This window comes from Sebastes umbrosus, chromosome 23 (assembly GCF_015220745.1).
Source record: "Sebastes umbrosus isolate fSebUmb1 chromosome 23, fSebUmb1.pri, whole genome shotgun sequence".
Taxonomy (NCBI): Eukaryota; Metazoa; Chordata; class Actinopteri; order Perciformes; family Sebastidae; genus Sebastes; species Sebastes umbrosus.
In genome coordinates, this window is record NC_051291.1 from 16,555,489 (window position 1) to 16,575,893 (window position 20,405).

The 20,405-nt window shown below is 39.5% G+C and overlaps 1 protein-coding gene across 1 annotated transcript; it reads right to left on the bottom strand.

Annotated features, from left to right (window-relative positions):
• Positions 1-1,939: 1,939 nt before the first annotated feature.
• nudt4b (nudix (nucleoside diphosphate linked moiety X)-type motif 4b) lies at positions 1,940-18,993 on the bottom strand. The gene is made up of 5 exons (XM_037760524.1): positions 18,510-18,993; positions 8,588-8,698; positions 6,455-6,499; positions 6,210-6,297; positions 1,940-5,564 (listed from the first exon to the last, which is right to left on the bottom strand). The coding sequence occupies exons 1-5, from the start codon at positions 18,603-18,605 to the stop codon at positions 5,344-5,346; spliced, it is 561 nt and encodes a 186-aa protein (XP_037616452.1). The 5' UTR covers positions 18,606-18,993; the 3' UTR covers positions 1,940-5,343.
• Between the last annotated feature and the right edge of the window lie 1,412 nt (positions 18,994-20,405).

Sequence of the window (20,405 nt, forward strand, 5' to 3'; positions counted from 1 at the left end):
CTTTACGAGAATAAAGTCATACCTTTACGAGAATAAAGTCGTAATATTACGAGAATAAAGTCATAATTTTACGAGAAAAAAAGATAATAATAAAATTACTACTTCATAATATTACAGTTATTCATTTCCATGTTTATAAATCCACAGGGAGCCACTGGAGAGGAGCTAAAGAGACGCATGTGGCTCCGGAGCCGCAGGTTGCAGACCCCTGGTTTAACGTCACTGAAGTACATTGTACTCAAGTACTGCACTTAATTTTGACGTAATTGTGATTTACTTTAATATTTTCTGCTACTTAACTGCATTTCAGAAGGAAATATTGTCTTTTTAAACACTTTTACATATATTTAACAGCTGAAATGAAAGATTATTTCACAGTTAGCTATAGGTACAATACAGTTTAAAATACCGTTATAAATTAATAATAAAGTACTTTTTTAAGTACATTTTGAGGATACAACTTTAGTACTTAAAAGGTTCTGGAAGCAGGACTTGTTACACTGAGTAATACTACAACTGTGTTACAGACTGTTACTTGTATTAAATATTAAATTTTTAATTATTTTTAATTTAAATATTGTATTAAACTGTGGTATTCCTACTAATTTAACTTAAGTACAATATCAGAATTCTTCTTCCACATCTAATTACAATGCTTTATTATAAACACCTAATTTGTCTGAGGCACACAAAGTTGACCTTTAACTCCTTTTGTGTCTCAATATTTGTTTAAAATTTTGAAAAGCAATGACTTTGGTGATCATTTAAGGGCAATATGTGGAGGTACTTCAAATGTTTGTAAAAGCAACCACCTCATTTTGTAATGTAACACCTGCTGATGGTGATAAGATCAGATAAGATAAGATGAACCTTTATTAATCCCCGGGGGGAAATTCAGGTGTCAAAGCAGCAAAACGCAGATTATAAAATAATAAATAGAAATACAGAATATACATAGTGAATGGACATAGTGAATGGACATAGCGTGTACCGTCCGTCGATAACATTTTTTATTGTACAATAAATAGATGTAATATGTGCAGTCTATAAAATGGTATATGGGATGTAGTGTAAAGTAAGTTTAAAGTTTAAAGTGCACCAGTGGTTAGGAGAGGTGGTTGCAGGTAGTGCACATAGTGCGTGTTTACTTTAGGAGTCAGTAGTTGCCTACATGATTAATTTTCCACACTGGACCACAGCACCGCCCTCTTTGGCTGCAGAGACAAGAGACAGTTCCCACCAGGTGTGTCTTCCCAGGGAAAGGAGCCAGTCTGTCTTTACACAAGTTGTGAAATGTTATTAGACCAACTTTTACTGCCAGACATTTATGATAGAATCTATTCTTATTTGGCTAAAGGCCTCCACATTTGCACTTTGTGCTGTTGACACTTCAGCTGCTTGGCCTGTTTTTCATTTAGATGAGAACAAAGACTAACTTCTTTTCTATTATATTCTATTGTTAAGATGTTACTTCCAAACAAAGGCAGGAAGGTTCATGGTCAGTGTGTGTGTGTGTGTGTGTGTGTGTGGTACTTGTGGATACAATTTAGTGAAATTATAGAGGGGACTCTCAAAATGTAGTTTTACAGCTCCTGTCATCTGATACCGTGCAAACTCTCTAACACATAAATGTCAGCCAATAAACATGTAACATCACAGATGCTAATCCCTGCTGAGAATGGGGGGTGTGGGTGGGAAGTGGCACGCATCTTCACCCCGGGGCCCTGAAGCAGGTTAATCTAGTCGTGACTCCAAAGCGATTGAAACACTAAACCTTTACATGTTTTGTTTGGCTCATCAGCTGCTCATTTGACAAGCTTTCTTTTTCCCTTTTGCTACTTCTATAAACAAAACCGCTGAATCATTTGCCAAACAATGATCCTTGCCAGTCATTTTTGCCTCGTAGACAGTAGATTTCAAATAAACGAGAATTCAACGATAAGATTTTTCCCCTTTTAATGCAATCTTTTCTCAAAAACAATCTTTTTCCAGTCTTCAAATCACTTTCACGTTAAAACTTTTCGGTGCATAATATTCAAGACAGAAATGGTGAGAAATCTTTAGTTTGCTTTGAAGTAAAATGCTCTGGATAGACATCCGTGTGACATTACAGTGTGTTCAGTAGACAATCAAGCTGTCCACACATCCAGCGGTCATTTAGTGGACGCTTGTGTCCAAGACATTTTTGTACATACATTTCATTTGTGGGATTCTTTATTCTTACTGTCATGCTTTACTCATAAAAGGAGCATTCACAGATCAACATAGACCCAAGCATCAAACGAGGGTTTCAATAAGAAGAAGAAGAACTGAGCAGCAAAACATCACGATGAATGGGTTTAAGTTAAATTGATGTTATTTGGACTGGTATAGTCTCATATGCTCAGATTCATGATAAGCGGATATTAAAACCAGTATGGGGTGAAAAGAATAAGTGCCTGTGGTTCATTATAGTCATAATTCCAACAATGACGGATGCAGTCAATCTCTAAAAACACACTTTTTTTTCACATTATAAATGATTATATTCTGAAATTACATTAATAAACCTTCCCATTAAAGTTGATTAAACAATGTTTAAGATCCTTATTCTTTTTCACAAAGCAGTTGGCCTAAAAATCGGTGTAATACAACGTGACATCAAAGATTTATCCACCTGAACACCCAAACTAATTTTTCAATTTGGCACATCATATTTCACGTTCATCAACCCACAATAAAACACTTACATACACACACAGTCACACAGAGGTTTGAGGTGGTTGGAGACCTTATTTTACCCATCGAACAAGGCTGAAAGTATAGCTGGATTGGTGTTTTCAGAGTTTATGGTACTGTAGATAAGACTTTGTAATGGAGCGGCAAAGTTTTGAAGCATTAGTCTGGGTCACCGGGGAAAAGAGGAGATGTGTTTTACTCCTTTAGAACAGCTGGAATAAACAATAAATGAAACATTTGTCTGTAAAAGCGTATGACAAACTATTTTTCATTGTCTGACCGAAGCTTTCCAAAAACATTCCCTGATCATTACTGTCCTGCCTTTTATCGAAAACTGCATTTCCCCAAAATAGATGTTATAAAAACCCAATTTTATAATTTATGTCTATACTCAGTCTTGTGTATCTGACACACACAAGTTGATTAGCAAGATGCTTTATATATTTTGTAAAAAAAAAAATGCATTTAGTTTACCCGACATCTCTAAAATGTTCCAGTCTGTAATTTCTTTGCCGCTCTAAACTTCCATACCGCCCTGACAAACACGTTGATTTCACCAGATCATGATTTTAAAATGCGTTCAATTCAACCATCTCTATTCCAACCAACCATCGCGTCCTAAACCCGTGGCACATTGTCATCGATACAAATATACTGTACATACTGTTCTCAGTGGGTTTTGTTTTTTTTTCCTGCCATTTGTACATTTGTTAAAAAATATAGAAAATATTAAAGAGAAATTTTACAGGTACATTCAGGTTAAAAACACGTTTCTCTTCAAAGCTATTTACAAATCTCTGTATGGTTACGAGTCGTCATTCAGCTGTCAACATAGGAGCGAGTGGGTGTCTCTTTTTTTACATGAGCAAAAAATAATGATCTGAAATGGGACATTTCAACTGACAATTTGAGCCATTTTTCTTTGGATTTCCATCTTCATACTCAAAATGTAGATTTATTTAGAATATTTTTGAAGGAGCTTTTTTGCCTTTAATTGACACTAACTAGTGGAGAAGCAGACTGGAGACATGGAGAGAAAAACCTACAGACAATGCCGATATTACATGGTATCCCATGATGCATCAAAAATTGCAATTGGAAAATATTGAAATTATCTTTTGAACCAATAAAAACTGTGATGACCAAACCATTAATAGATTAATCCATAATGAAAATAATTGTTAGTTGCAGCCCAAGGCGCAAAGTAATCTCTATTACAAGCAGATGGTGTAAAAACAATCATATCATACATGGATAATGATGTCATTTGGTGGTCGGTTTTTACCAAATTGCCTTGCAGCACCATGAGAGAACTTCTAAGCGTTAATTTAAAGGAGCAGTTAACCCTGATTATTTTCATTTAAAGAAAATTCTTTAGAGATGAAATCAACTCAATTGTCCCTAGCAGCACGTACAGTAATACCTAAGGCAAAGATATCCTTTACACCGTTAAGTACTTTCACTTTGACAACGTGGGAAACGGTAACAAAGGTATGTGGCTTTAAACAGTCAACAGAGCAGTTTGTTGGATCAGTCAAGGTCAGTGGAGTCGTAACGTCGGGGGCATTGGCTGAAGTTTAACTACGGACACAGCAGCGTCGTGTTAAAGGATATATCGAACGCAGCGGCAAGACTCAGATCCAGTTTTGACTTTAGTGAGGTATCAACTCGCTGACAGCTGGTGCACGTCTTTGACCTTTGACCTTTGACCCTGCCATTTACGACCACAAGCTATTTCTGTCATTTTCTATCTCATTTTGCTCTCTTATTTGTTTAAAGTAAATATGTAAAATATTTTGACTTTAGTTACTTCTATTTCAACGCCACCATCCATTTTTTTGCTTTATCATTTTAGGCCAATTTACTTAAAAGGTACAGTGTGTAGGATTTAGCGCCATCTAGTGGTGTGGTTGCAGATTGCAACCAACTGAGTACCCCTCCGCTCACTCCCTTTCACAAAACCATGGTAACGCCGTTCGCCTAAATCCTACACACTGGCCCTTTAAAGTTTAGAAAAATTATCAATAATTGATGATTACATGATGAAAAGAAAATCTGACTTTACTTTGAAACATATCTATGTTCAGGAAGTCTGTTTTTTTTAAATGAGATCCATGTAGCATATGACCTATGCTGTTATCATCATGGGTTGATGACTAGGACATTATTAAGTCTGGAAACATTCCCCATGTGGACGTGCTTTGGGGTCAATTCACTCTTTTATTGACTAGAAAGCATATCCATTCTGCTAAAAATAAAGTAAAAATGACCGTTGGTGAAATAAAACGACCCGAATATACTGTAACATTCATACAAAGTTTCCGTAAGGCATTCCTTCACCAGCTGAGTCTGCAGCTTCAGCCTCATCCGTCTGGTGTTTGCCAGCAAAAGAAAAAGTGTTCTTGAGATATCCACAGTTTTTTCTGTCCAGAGACGTCTCCTGCTCCGTCACACCGAGTCTTTAACACAGTTCTGATGATGGCTTTGGTCTGTCCTGCAGCTAAAGACTAGACATTATACATACAGGAGAGCCGACGACTCTGAAAAAGTCATTAGATTCATGCAAGACTGTACAGACTTTCAGTGAAAAGTCCAAGCTTCAAGGACGAGGTTCAGGGTGCAGTCCTATCTGCGGGAGGAGCCCAGCACGTTGCCCGTCGAGGGCGTGGTGGCGGTGGCGCTGTAATGGGGGTAGTTGTCGTTCGGCGGCGGGCTCGGGAGGATGGAGTTCCCGTTGGTCGGGGAGCAGCTGAGCTGGAGCCTCCGCAGGTACTCGGCGTGGACGGGTTTGTGGCTCTGCAGCACTTTGATGGCCTCGTCCACGGTGAACCACTCCCGCTTACGTCCTGCAGAGGGAGACAGAGCGCAATGGATGAGTTCAAAAAGGAAGCTTTCATGCTGGGTCATCCTCAGATAGAGAGCCATAACATACAAATTCTATCCATTTTATGATTATTATTATACAGCAGAGACACTTTTGTCCTCTTCCACAGGTTGATCTTACATTGGACCAACGCCATGGCTTCTAGTATAGATGCAATAAAGATAATAAGCTTCAACATGTTACTCTCTCTTATCTATAATAGGAAGAATTGGTACACTTTAATAACTGAAATTGGGAAGTGTAATGTAATTTTATAATATGCACATGAAAACATGGCATACATATAGTAGAAAATAGTGAATGTAGCAGGCTTGTACAGGTAGAGGATGCTCTCCACTGAGGACATAACGTATTAAGGCTGGATAGTGGCGTCCAGGCTATTGACAGCTGTAATATACTGCAGCTCAGAACAACTGCAGCTACAACCAGTGGCCTAGATTTATAGGCACCTGTTGTCACCTCATACCCCAATACCCATATAGTCTCCACTCAGCATACCGGCCCTCACATAAATAAAAAACATTATGCTGTAAAAAGGTGAGAGAATGAAGAAAGACACACCACAGCATCTGCAAACATTCACAGGAAGGCGAAGGGGAAAGTGTACCTATATTGACGGAGTCCTCCCAGGCCTCCAGCGTTTCTGTGACCGTCAACACATAAACATACGTCCGGTGTTTCCGATCCTGGTTTTGCTTTATGGATCAGAAAGAAAGGAAACTGAGTATTTAATGATCATACAAAACCATATGTACATATTTATATTATTTAAAAGAGCATCTTATACGCTTTAATGTGCACTTGCATATGTATAATAAAGTGCCTGAGTGAGATAAAGCCGTGAAAGCTTACCTCAAACACGCCGAGCAGACGTCCTAGCTTGCCCTTCACGCCGGCCTGAGGAATAAATGAAAGAAAATCATTCCAATTTTTTAGTGTACAGAACAAAACGGACAGCAGAGGACATTTCTTTGTGCGATTTTCTTAAAGTTCTGAGTATCCTCTATTCAGTCACAAAGAAGAATAGAGGGTGGAAAAGCAGCGTTCAAACCACAGACCATATTCTGTGCCAAAACAATGGGTATTGTGTATTACAATCCAGTGTTTTTAAAAGGGCTCTATGTACTGAACTCCACGGTAACCTCCCAGGCTTTGTTTTGATGTAGAGACGCTTGTCAAACACGTACCCAAACACAAGAATGTTCAGAATAAATCCCTGTACCCAGACGGACATATTTTTGGAGTTGTCCTCCGTGACCTCACAGCTTCTTCGATTTATGTAGAAACTGTCAGCTGAGCTACAATCAGTGTATTGATTTCTATTTGGAAGCACGTATTGATCAAGACTTCCAGTAATTCTAATATTATCAATCCTTAGTGATGTCCCTTCACCTGAAAAAAAACAAAAAACTGGCACGAATCCTGAAAGGATATTATAGCGGAAATGTAATTATATCACTTTCATAACACTTTAACAGTTGCTTTATCAATCCATGGGAATCAAATTACTGTCAAGAGGTATATGACATCTGTCCTTTCCCCCCTCGACATACTTCAGAGGTGTCACTCTGCCCCGCTGATGTGTCCAGCGGGTTGGGCTGCTGGGTCCGCGAATGCACTGGAATCCAGCGACGAGCCAAGTTTAGACCGCTGACGTGGCCGAGAACACAAGGTTCTCAACCAGAGGGATCTCTGGAATACCAGCGGGCTCCTCCGTCAGCCAGCTACTGACACCGCGGCCTTTCAAAAATCTCACCCTTAGCATGCACGCTGCAGCCAACTGTCTGAACCATGCAGCTCCACTTCTGTCTTTTTTTTTTTTACTGGAAATGGACAACTGCAGTGACGTGAGAGAGTTGTGTGACCTCATTTGAGCAGGATTTCTAATAAAAAATAATGAATGGAATGACCTTTCACTATCCAAATTGCCAAATTTGCCATGTCACTCTCTGTAAAAATCATAGACTGTATATGAGAAGTGGACGTAGTCATCATGACGTCAGCCATTGGTTTGTGGACTGCCGTTTTGAAACCTTGAGTTCGGCATTTTGGCTGTCGCCATCTTGGTGTTTTGCAACCAGAAGTGACACCAGAGGGTGGAGTTAAGTACAACCGAACGCTGAATAAGACGTTGTTTAGTTGACCAAAATGTTACAACATTTGTTAACTTTCATGAACTGAAAACCAACTGTGAAAGGGTTAAAGTTGTAAGACGAAAACGTGGACAACTCCCAGACCGGACAACGTCGTGGTAGCGATCTGTCAATCACAAGGTAGCCACGCCCTAAAGCATACCCTGCTTTATGGTCTATTTGACTCTAAATGGGACCATAATTTACTAAATGAACATCATGCTGTATTGAAGAACACTTGAAACTAGTGATTGAGACCATAAACTCATGTTTACAATGTTTACTGAGGTAATGAATCAAGTGAGAAGTAGGCTCATTTTCTCATAGACTTCTATACAATCAGACTTATTTTTGCAACCAGAGGAGTCGCCCCCTGCTGGCTGTTAGAGAGAATGAAAGTTTAAAAGGCACTTTAGCATTGGCTTCATGTTTCAGAACCTGGAGGTTGCCCACTGGTAATATACGTATATATATATATATATATATTGTGTTTTTACTAATTTTTTCACTTTTTTTATTGACACATATATTAAAAATGATTCAGAAAATCCTGCAGTTTGAACATAGACAGTTGCAGGGACAGAGGACTTTTGCAACAGCTGCTATAATAACACCAAGACATTTCCTAAGAACAAATTCTTTACATGCTGTTTTGAATGCCTGTTATATAACGGACAGGTGGTCTTTGGATGTAAAAAGGGCTATTTTTTGGTAGGGATCTGCTGTGTTCAACCATCCTTGAAGACTTCCTTTTCCATTCTCACCATGTGCTCATCATATTCATCTCACAAAAAAAAAAAAAATGACCTCACATAGGAGTCGAGAGACAAAATGAATTCTTAGGTTTATTCACCTCCTCAAACACCTCTCGCACCGCGGCACCACACGGCTCCTCCTCCGGCTCCATCCCACCTCCGGGGACGATCCACTGGTCCGGGTGCCGACTGCTGCTGACCAGCAAAACCTATACAAGAAAGCACAAGTTTTAAGAATTGTATGACATGTTAATTCCTTTATTTTTACCGTGAAATAAGGAGCGTGTGTCTTCATACGCCCCTCTAGACACAAATAAACATGTCACTCCAGGTGGAAGCAAGAAGTCCCTGTCTTTTCAGAGGAGCGTTCAATCACACATTGACATGAGATATGACCTTTGACCCTTTAGACTCAGGTCTCAAGGACAGACGGCTGATGATTGGTTGGTGCGGCCTCTGCTATTTATTCTCTGTTGCTGCTTACAGGATCCTAAATCCATCACAGCCTTCATAGCTTTAAATATTGAATCCTGACATGGTATAAATGGTCTTCGGATATGAAAATATGAGAATGATCCACACTAAAAATGGTACTTTACTTCATTTAAATTTCAACTGGTAATTTCAATTATTGTAAAATATCACACACAAACCTGGATAACAGTAGTTAAAATTAATAAAAAAATAAGGTAGCTCTTTCTAACTAGAAAAAACTGAGGATTTTTGGGGACGACAGCATGTATCCGTTATATTTTCAGTGAAAACATTCTCCTGTTCACTTATTTTTGGTATTTTCTTTCTCGGAGGCTTCACGTATCCGTCTACTTTGCCCACTGGTGGACTCAGGGGTGGGGGTGACCACACCCCTTGGTGGCCTCATGGTAAAAACATGCAACAAAAGTGCCCTCTTGGATGCCATTATGGTAGATAAAACATGATTAGGGGCCTTTAGGGTGCCCTTAAATTGCGAAAACATGATAAAATGCCCTCTAGGGTGCCCTTAACTGGAGAAAACATGATAAAGTGCCCCCTAGGGTACCTTTCCAGTGGAGAAAACATGATTAAGTGTCCTCTAGGGTGCCCTTAAATGGTGAAAACATGATAAAGTGCCCCCTAGGGTGGCCTTAAATCGAGAAAATGTGATAAAATGCCCCCTAGGGTACCTTTCCAGTGGAGAAAACATGATTAAGTGTCCTCTAGGGTGCCCTTAAATGGTGAAAACATGATAAAGTGCCCCCTAGGGTGGCCTTAAATCGAGAAAATGTGATAAAATGCCCTCTAGGGTGCCCTTAAATGGTGAAAACATGATAAAGTGACCTCTGGGGTGGCCTTAAAATGGTGAAAGCATGATGCAGTGTCATATAGGCTGCCCTACATGCTATAGAAAACTCTCTGCGTGCCACCGCATGCAGCTGGTGCCATTTTTATTTCTTACACCCCTGTCCCCTCAGACAGCCCGAGTCCGCCACTGACTTTGCCAATAACATTTTGGTGATTTTCACAGAAGAAGCTCAACCAAAGCCGGCGTTGAAGCGGTGCCAACACAAGCAAACAATGCATGTAAACCAAGCATGAGCCACTCAAATGCTGTCGGTGCTCCCCCTAAGCGGCCTTGAATGCGGGGCTTGAATTACACTACAGTTGCAGTGTACACGGATATGCACAGATCAGATGCGCCCGTGTCTGCATTTTCTAGCCGTGTCCATATAGCAACCACAACAGACGCACGCACACCTGCTGTAAACATTACCACATTTGTATGGAGCGATTTCGCTCATTATTAAAAACACAGTCGTAATAATATCAACGGTTGATTATTAGTGGTTCAGAAATGATTTTACAATACGCAATAATCGGTGACGGTAAATGCATTAAAGAGAGAAAAGTGTGTTAAGCACCTTGTGCGACATATGGTGACATTTAGCTCTGCCACCCATAATCTGCCAGAGGAGTCACTTAATCCAAACTCAGCTTGTGTATATCTTCCCTTACGTTCTCTAATGGGATTGTGGCTGCAGCTACCATAGGCCTTCTGAGGCTCCTCTTAGGCAGAGGGCCAAACCGATTGGACGGCCGGCACATGCTCGGGGGTTTTGACAGCGAGCGCTGTCGGCTGCCGTCTTTCCTCACGTGCTCGTTCGCCCAACTCGGTCACCTGCTTCTTTTCCAGACGACGTTGGTTAGGATGAAGGGCAGTGGGGTAGCTATACGGCGCGAATGTCAGGCATGGTGACGTGGATTAAGCGCCTGCATGCTCAGTAAACGTTTCCTGTAGATGAAAAGGTTCAAGGCTAACACACAACAGGTGTTGGTCCCATAAGACAGGTGCACGTCTGATATAGTGTACAGTAAGGGACGTGTGTTACTTAGAGGAAGGGGCATTTACACTCAGAGTGCAAACAGTGCTGGTGCAGAACATGACGTCTTCTCAGCAGAGTGCAGACTGTAAAAAATGTGCAAAGTCGGACCTTGTAACCTGCTCAAGTAAGCTCTTTGATGAACAGACTGAAGAGAGCTAAAACAAACTGAACTGTTGTCCTTTAAATCTGAGAAATTCAACTAAGACAGCTAGGGCTTATTTGCCGAAAGTCTGTTTCCATACAGGCTATTATTGTGTCATGTACTTCCATGCGGGTTGAGCTATTTCAGTGGTATGACATAATAAAAAATTAATTCTTTGTGTTTTGGATGAGATCTCCAACCCGCTGCCCTCGCTGTCTGGTCGTGTGTGTTGAGCTGCAGCCGGCGAGGATTAAAGGGAGATCGCTGTTGTCAACGTGTCCTAAGTCTAAAGTATGTGATGTATACAAAACAAAAGCCACAGAGCCTCCCGGACAGCGAGGACAAAAGCTGATTTCTGCTCTGCTTGTTCCATTTTTATCTTTCGGTTGTTGTTCGTCCATCCCCAGACTACACAGCACAGGCCACATTTAGTTATGGCTTTAATGAATTTAGGAATGTAGAGCGCTGAATCGACATATTACAAACCGTGTATAATTAAGAATTTGTTTCTTCACATGTGCGTCTGAGATGAATAACGTTCATAAGAGGGAGCGGCGATGCCTTTAAGCTTCAGCAGGACGAGACATTTGTCGACCACAATAAAAATCAAGCTTATAAGCTTCTACTCATGTCCATAAGCACCGAGCCACTCGGACAAGTTTAGTCAATTCATTGAAATGCAGGTATTTGAAGTTCGTTAAGAGGTCAGCGATGTGTCTTTATAACAACCCCACAGCCCAGTCAGATGCACTGAAGTACCCCTTTGACACCTCCCATCGCTTTCAAATGAGCTCTTTTGAATCGACTTTAAACTGGACGTTAACACTATTAATTATAGAAAAGTGGATACTACAACATTTTTTTCCATACAGTGAAGCTTTTAGCCATTTCAACCATAAATACATTGCTTTTAGTTGGCCATTTCAACTGCTAATCCATTATTTAGATAACTATTTTTTTACCAGTTATCTGAGCTGCAACGATAGTCGACCGACGGGAAAATTATCACCATCTATTTTGATAATCGATAAATCGTTATAGTAATTTTTCATGCAAAAATGGCAGAAAATGCGGTTTTCAGTCTCTCGAATATGGAGATCATCATATTAAACCGGATATCTTTGTATTTTGGACTGACAGAACAAGACATCACCTTGGATTTTAAGAAACTGAGATGGACATTTTTCACTATTTCCGGACATTTTAACCGGACGATTAATCTAGAAAATAATCAGCGGATTAATCGATAATGAAAATAATCGTTAGTTGCAGCCCTACCGTTATCCTTTTCTTTTATCAACTGTTTATCTATTACTTTTAGCTAACTTATAGAATACTACTTCAACCGTTTTTACACTACATTTACCAAACAGTGTATTCATTCCTTTTGGATATCTATTTCAACCATTAATACTTTTTGCTAACTGTTTATCACTTGCTAACTACTTTTCAAGCACTCTCAATCCTAACATGTAATGTTCAGGTGTTGAAGCCCACTTCATTTGTGGATGTATATTTTTTTAATCAAATTGTACTTTCCATTTTGTCAAACTAATTTCACTACTCTACAAATCTCAGTAAGAACCCGTGGTTGGGAATCACTGACTAAGAAGACGACACATACTACACCCAACTTTGCTCTTTCTGACCTTTCAAATAACTTCTGACAACCAGAAGAGCAGCTCTGCCTTGAACTCCATAGGCGACAGTTGAAAGCGTGACGAAAAACCAAAACAAAATACCTCACACCGTCATGATACATAGGTCAACGGTCAGGTGACAGCTGAACTCTGAGCACAGAAACCCACTTATATTTGGAAAGAGATGCAGGGTGAAGGCGAAACCCCACGAGGTAGGGAACGCTGCAGTGGTTCCCCGTGACATTTTACCGTTTTGCAGCTCACATCACTTCCCAGGGGGCCCCCCAGTATGCAAGAGGAGTCGGGCAAATTCTTTAACATACAGTAAATCTCCTCTCGGTAATGAAAACCACTATGTCAGACTCATGTGGCTTCAGCTAACCTTTCTCTTATCCAATAATCAGTCTTAGAAAAGATCATTCTTAACTCAATATCTCAATTTGAGGTATCAGAATCTCCACTGGTAGTAAAACGCAGGCTGTCACGTGAGTCCCCTGGCATGGCCTCAACCAGGGACAGCAGGCAGGGATATTCTGGAGGACATTAACACCTCCTCTTCTTCCTCCTCCTCCTCCCCAATGAGGAGCGCCTGTAGCTGTCAAATAAAGAAGGCTCCAAATGCTAGGCCAGGTCGGGAGGAGAGAATGGCGGGAAGTCTAAGACACTTAAGTACACAAGTGTAGGGGGCAGAATCAATAGTGCTAAGACGGTAATATAGTCGTCACCTTATACAGGTATCAACAAATAAGAGTTGTTAACAGGGACTGTAGCAGGAGAAACTGAACACCTAGGTTTCTGACTTTCTGCTGAAGCATCCACTCACACTGACAACCTCCTCCTCCTCCTCCTCCTCCTTCTCCTCCTCCTCCTCCCAGTCCCAGTATGACATTATTTACAATCTGCTGCAGTACCTTCAATATGTAGCCTCCGGGTCATAAATTCATAAACACGATGGTTACTGCTACAGCTGTTGTCGCGATCAGATTATTTATCCCACTCTAAATAATGCATGAACTCATGCCATTATATAAAATGTATTTTAAAAAAGGTCTAGTGTGTAGGATTTATTGCCAGAAATTGAAAATAATATTCATAACTATGTTTTCATTAGTGTATAATCACCTGTTTTCATTAGTTTAGAATGAGTCCTTCATATCTACATAGGGAGCGGGTCCTCTTCACGGAGTCCACCATGTTGCACCGTCATGTTTCTACAGTAGCCCAGAACGGACAAACCAAACACTGACTCTAGAGAGAGCCTTTCACGTGTTTACGTTACCTGAAGGCCACCCTAGTTCTCCGACATGCTTGAAAAGGGAGGGGTGAGTTGAGGGGTTTTCGGTGTATTGCAATCCGCAACCTCACCACTAAATACTACACACTGATCCTTAAGCCTCAACACTGCCAAGAACAGTATGCAACACATAAGGTTGCTCCTAGATTGATGACACTTAACTTACAGGAGGCTTGGTGTAAGTAGAAACAAGCTGCGAACACAACATATCATCCCCTTTTAAGCTGATATGGTGAACTTGTTAGCGAACAGTTTGCACATCGAGTCATGTTTATGACAAATGTTGAGTCCAATATTCACTCTCTTTTTAGCTCTGTTTTGGTCTCCACCAGCTCCCAAAAAGGAAATATCAGGCTCTTTAGCTGCTAAATGATCCACTATGTTCCACTGCTAGCTGCTAGGTTTTGCTTGTCTGTTTGGTGCTGAGACCGGTAGTACACGGTTTACAGTTGCAACTAACGATTACTTCAATTGTTGATTAATCTGTCGCTTATTCTCTCGATTAATCGATTACTTGTTTGGTCTACAAAACGTCAGAAAATGTCTTTCCCAAAGCCCACAATGACGTCCTTAAATATCTGGTTTTGTCCACAACTCAAAGATATTCAGTTTACTGTCATAGAGGAGTAAAGAAAATATTCACATTTAAGAAGCTGGAATCCGAGAAAAAAATAATCAATTATCAAAGTCGTTGGCGATTATTTTAATAGTTAACAACTAATTGATTAATCGTTGCAGCTCTAGTACAGTTATTTTTTAGAGCTTATGGATAAAAACAGCTGCCTGCCACTGCTGGAAAACAACACTGATGAGAGCGGTGAGAGTACTGATCTATTGTTCATAAATTATAAAAATATTGAAATTCCAGCAGCTTTAAAACCATAAAGCTTTACTTTGTTTTTACCGCATTCTGATTATTTCTGCGCAGCAACCAAGTGAGAAAGTTGTGATGGAATAATTTCACATAAAAACACACCCACACATTTCACTGTGAGCTTCACAATATATCCAATCAGAATAGCTTTATATGTTTAAAAATACAAAGCCAGAAAAAAGATATAGGATCACTGAGTTTATTTGTGTTAAATTTGAATAAACTTATGAATTAGTAGACTTAATTTAATCTTTCAGAAACTCTAGGATTTCTTATTCAACTATGGGTTTCTGCAACCTATACCACTGCACTATAATGACGTAAGATAATTAAAGAAGCTCTCTTGGCACACACAGGCCCCGAACAACTCACATGCTGTTAATTTACCCAGGTGCCCTCCTTGGCGAACACCGCCATCCCTCTGCTGCACTGTCAGGTTCCTGTTTTCCCCTGTTGGGAGTTTAATTGCTGTCATAAAGTACCTCGCCCTGAGGGCTCAGCTTTCTCCTTTCCTCTCCAAAACAAAACCGTCCAACAGCATGTATGGCTCTTATTTCACCACAGTTAGGTGTCCTGTGTCCAGGAACTGATTGTTAAGTGTATAGTCATGTGTTTAAGGGAAGTATTGATTACATAAAGCACCATATATCAAGCTTCTTTAGACAGAAAATGACCATTGTTAGCACCCAAAGAGCACCGGATTGGTTTTCTCATTCTTTAAGCAGTGCCATCCACGTGAGTGCATGAGCAGACATGCCTGTTAAAGCCTGAAAATCCTCAGGGCGACGGTCACACCTACTCTCTTCTGTTGTCACAATCTGTCCTTTTCTGTGATTACAAGTCGTGAGAAAAGAATCACAGTGTTCAAACAAAATCTGCGGGCCAGAGCGCAGCAGTACAGGTACTAAGTTTTATAACAACAAATTTAAAATCTCTCATTTTATATCACCGATTTTTAGATAATCTGTCATGGTCTTCACACGTAATGATGACATAACATCTGCACATGTGTGAGGGAGCGGATATACTTGTGTAAATCTTCCGATCTGTGTGTTGTCCAGCCAAACACTGGAGGGCTCAGACAGAGTGCCTCTCTGTGCCAGTCCTGGGCCACCAGACTGGGCTGTTTTGACTGTATATTGTGTAACAGTTTGTTTATGCCAAGCTCAAAGAGGAGGCTAAATTTAGACGTGAAAGAATATGCCACAAAAACAGAAATATAGTCCTGATGTTTGGACTAACTAGTAATATAGATACATGACTAATATTAGTCCCAAAAGGGAACCAGTAACGTGGATAGTGTTGCTTGATCCACACTGGTCTAATGCACAGTTGAAAACTGCAGAACTTGAACGTGTCATTTTATATTAATTATATCAATGTGGGCTCTCTGGATAAATCTATGTGGTCATTACTCTTAGCATCCATGTCTTGAAGACTGTGAGAGAAAGGAAGGGGGGCAAAAAGAAAACAAAAATAATTTTGTAAAATGTATTTATTTTTTGATTGTGTGTGTATCCACTTGATAAAGTTTTCAGACTCACTTAGACTAACCCTTTTTTAAAGGCTGATTTTTATTTATTTAGTTAATTTTCTGTAGTTTTTGCACTGTTTTGATTTAGCATGTGTATTTGCTATGGGTCACTGTTTTTATTATTTATTTATTTTTTGTTAGTGTGTTGTTTGATAAAGTTTTCAGACTCACTTAGACTAACCCTTTTTTTAAAGGCTGATTTTTATTTATTTAGTTAATTTTCTGTAGTTTTTGCACTGTTTTGATTTGGCATGTGTATTTGTTATGGGTCACAGTTTTTTATTATTTATTTTTAAAATGTCATTGTGTATACTGCATCTAAAATAATGTGTGTAAAAATAAAAATAAATAAATAAATAAATACAGTGACTTAGCAAAAAACACATAAAATCAAACAATATATCTCACGTTAGCTCTTGTAACAAGTTATTATCTTGGGAATATCACATCTAATGTATTTTTAATTAGGTTTAGGGTGGAAAACACTGCGGATATCCGCTTTAAACTGGATCTACAGTATTGTATATCACAGAGAAAAGTCTTTAAGACACAACAACAATAAAAGCCTGTCACCCATAATATTCATTATTTACATGTGGAGGGCCCCTTTAAATCCTCCTCCTCCTCGTTGCTACGCAGCTGCCCGCTCAAGGCTGAAGGCCGGCGGGATGCAGCAGATACATGAATGGTCATGGATGATTTTACCTCCATGTCGTGTATTAAATGTGGTGAAGTGATAAATACATTTAATAACAGACTTGTGGCTCTTATTTGTATCTCCTTACTCAACACACTTCGATGTTAAAGCCGCTAAAAACGTGCAAACCTCGCCCCCTCTCTCTGTTAGTTTACAAGCCAGCGAGAAAATAACAGGAAGCTGGGCGAATGTGTTTTCACAATAAGAGCTTTGAGTTAACCCCAAATGCAGTTTTGTGTAGCACATGTGAAGAAATTAGGAAAAATGCTCTACAAAACTTAAATGTAAACTCCAAAATGTTTGATTCCCTCTCTAACCAAAATAAATCTACTTGGAGAAAATAGTGTCATCGCCATAGAAGCTGCAGGATATGTCAGTGCATGTCACAGCCTAAGAGACAACCACAACAGAAACAACACATAATAGATGTAACTCACACTCTGCCTTTTATTTACCCTTCTACTTCATGTGTTTTTTTTTTACATTTATCCTTTGATATTGCAATATATTGTTCTTAATTGTTTTTTATTTATTTGTTTGTTTTATTGGACACAACAAACATTAATGACTTCTTTATTGTTTTCTTCATTTACATGCAAGATCTTTTTAAATATCTATATGTTGTAATTTGTTTAATGAATTGTATATATATATATATATATATATATATATATATATATATATATATATATATATATATATACACAATTCTCCCTCCAGGGGGAACTCAGGCTAGTAAACTCTGTTTCTTCTTTTAAATCACGCCTCAAAACCTACCTTTACAGGGCGGCCTTTTTATAGCAATCCCTTGTTTTAAATTTCATTATTGTTGACTTTTTGTACAAAAGTTTTATGTTCAACATTTTATTTTGGCCTATGTTTTTATTCTGTATTGTTTTTATCTTGATGTTTGCACTATTTTAACTTATGTAAAGCACTTTGTAACTATGTTTTGAAAGATGCTATACAAATAAAGTATTATTATTATTATTATATATGTTTTTGTTTTTATTTTGTTCTTTTTTTATATTTCTATTTATTAATGAATTGACGCTTTGGCAATATTATTCACCTGACAGTCATGATCAATAAAGCAAATTGAATTGAATTGGAGGTTCTTAGCCAGGGTGTTTTACTTTGAAAGTCATCACCGGTACAGATTGTTATTAACGACGGCTACCTTGACAACAGCCTCTTTTTTCCGCCTCTTTCTCTAGAAGCTCCTCAAACTAGCCTGAACTGGATGGCCCAAAGGCGCATCAACAGCGGCAGCAAAACCAAAACCAAAACACTGTGACAGACAGAAACAACAGTGTAAACGCAGCTACACGCAGAAAGAGACGCCATACATCAAAACCCAGACGTATTATTAAACATAACTGTCTATTTTAATCATAACCACCCCCTGTAATAGTATGAATGACTGGAGATGACTATAGGCCACACAGGCATACACCTGGATGCTCTTCATCCTCTCACCTCTTCTTCACGTTCATTCTTGAAGCACAGACACGCCGCTCGTTTCTTGAAGCCCTCTCCGTCGTATGTCCTGGTCTGGTTCGGTTTCAGCTTCATTGTGGGTTTATTCTGCCTCCTTTTTTTAGATAAAAACCGGCAAAAACAAGAGAGAGAGAGTCCAACAACGCGTTAACAGCAGAGCCGCCGCATCGCTGCTGCTGCTGCTGCTGCTGCTGCTCTCTGCATCCGAGATGGTCAGTGAGAAGAAGAGGAGGAGGAAGAGGAGGAGGAGGATGTTGGAGAGATCCCAAGGTACCCCGTCACCGGCAGACTATCCTGGATTTATGTTTTTCCTCGTCCAAGTCAAGGCTCCGGCTGCTTGCCTGTGGTTTCTAGTGTGTCAGTGCAGAGAGAGATCTTTATGTAGCCTCCAGCCTACACAGCTCAGCCCTCCTCTGGTCACATCTGCGCATGGCCGCTGACTCAGTACAATGAACAGGCGGTGCTGTGAGTGTTAGATATACAGATCACTCCTCTGAGGCAGCACTGAGCTCATTGGTTGGGTTGATCTCTCACAGGGTGGAGCTACACTTCCTGGTTCAAAACAGTGAGAATAATAACAACATGCGTAATTTCTCCATCAGACTGGTGCTGCAGGGTTGGGATAGGTCAGGGGTCAGCAACCTTTACTATCAAAAGAGACATTTTAGGCAAAAATCTGTCTGGAGCCGCAAAACATTTGAGCATTGTGATGAAGGTAACACAGTTTATAGTCTAAATATATAGTATATAAGTCTAATGCAGTGAGGGCCAAAGAGAAAATGAGTATTAGGGCCACATTGAGGGGAAAGAAAATCAGAGATTTCCAGAATAAAGTCATAACTTTACAAGAAAAAAAGTTGTAATATTACGAGAATAAAGTCATAACTTTATGAGAAAAAAAGTCGTAATATTACGAGAATAAAGTCATAACTTTACGAGAAAAAGTCGTAATATTACGAGAATAAAGTCATAACTTTACGAGAAAAAAGAAAATAACACATAAAATTAATACTTTATAATAATATGACTTTATTCTCGTAATATTATGACTTTATTTTAGAAATCTCAGATTTATTTTTTTTCCCTCAATGTTTTCCTAATACTCTGTCGTACATTAGACCTACAACAATGATAAATAAAAATGAAAATGTAAACAAAAAACAGTTATTCATTTCCATTTTTTAAAATCCACAGGGAGCCACTGGAGAGGGGCTAAAGAGCCGAATGTGGCTCCGGAGCCGCAGGTTGCTAAGAGACCCCTGGGATAGGGTGACCAGGGATGTCCCACTTTACCAGGGACTACACAGCATTTCTTTTATCCCATTTGTTGTTGTCCCACATATTGAGATAATGTCCCACATTTTCATTGGCTCTAGTTTCCTACAATTTCATTTAGCAGACGCTTTTGTCCAAAGTGACGTACATCTGAGAGTTCGTACAACACAAGCAAGGATCTGGATAGGAGGGAACAACGTGAATAAGTGCCAACAACAGCTTCAAGTCTGATCAGACACAGGTAATGACAGGTAGTGCACAGAGGCAATGCACAGGGTGTATAGAAGCGGATTTTGTTGTTGTCATCATCATTAACAACATCATCAATGTCATCATCATCATGAATATCTTAATCCACATAGACAACATCCTCAATATCGTCATCAACATCATCAATAGCATCAACGTCATTAGGTGTGGAGGTGCCGAATATTATGGAAACTACCGCAAAGAAAAAGAAGAGCAGCTACAAGAGAGACTACAAGTGGGTGAAAAGCAACACAATTCATGTGAGTCTCAAGAAACAGAGCTCAAACAGGAGGAGCTCAAACCCAGCGTTTCAGACAGAGGGTGAAAAGAGGTGTTGCAGCACAGCCGGTA

What these genes read in the sequence shown, in the direction of transcription:
- nudt4b (XM_037760524.1), bottom strand. Translation starts at nt 18,605, where the DNA reads ATGAAGCTGAAACCGAACCAGACCAGGACATACGACGGAGAGGGCTTC. An exon ending in AGAATGAACGTGAAGAAGAG is followed by an intron (nt 8,699 to 18,509) that starts GTGAGAGGATGA and finishes TTTCTTGTATAG; the next exon opens with GTTTTGCTGGTCAGCAGCAG. An exon ending in GTCTGCTCGGCGTGTTTGAG is followed by an intron (nt 6,298 to 6,454) that starts GTAAGCTTTCAC and finishes TGATCCATAAAG; the next exon opens with CAAAACCAGGATCGGAAACA.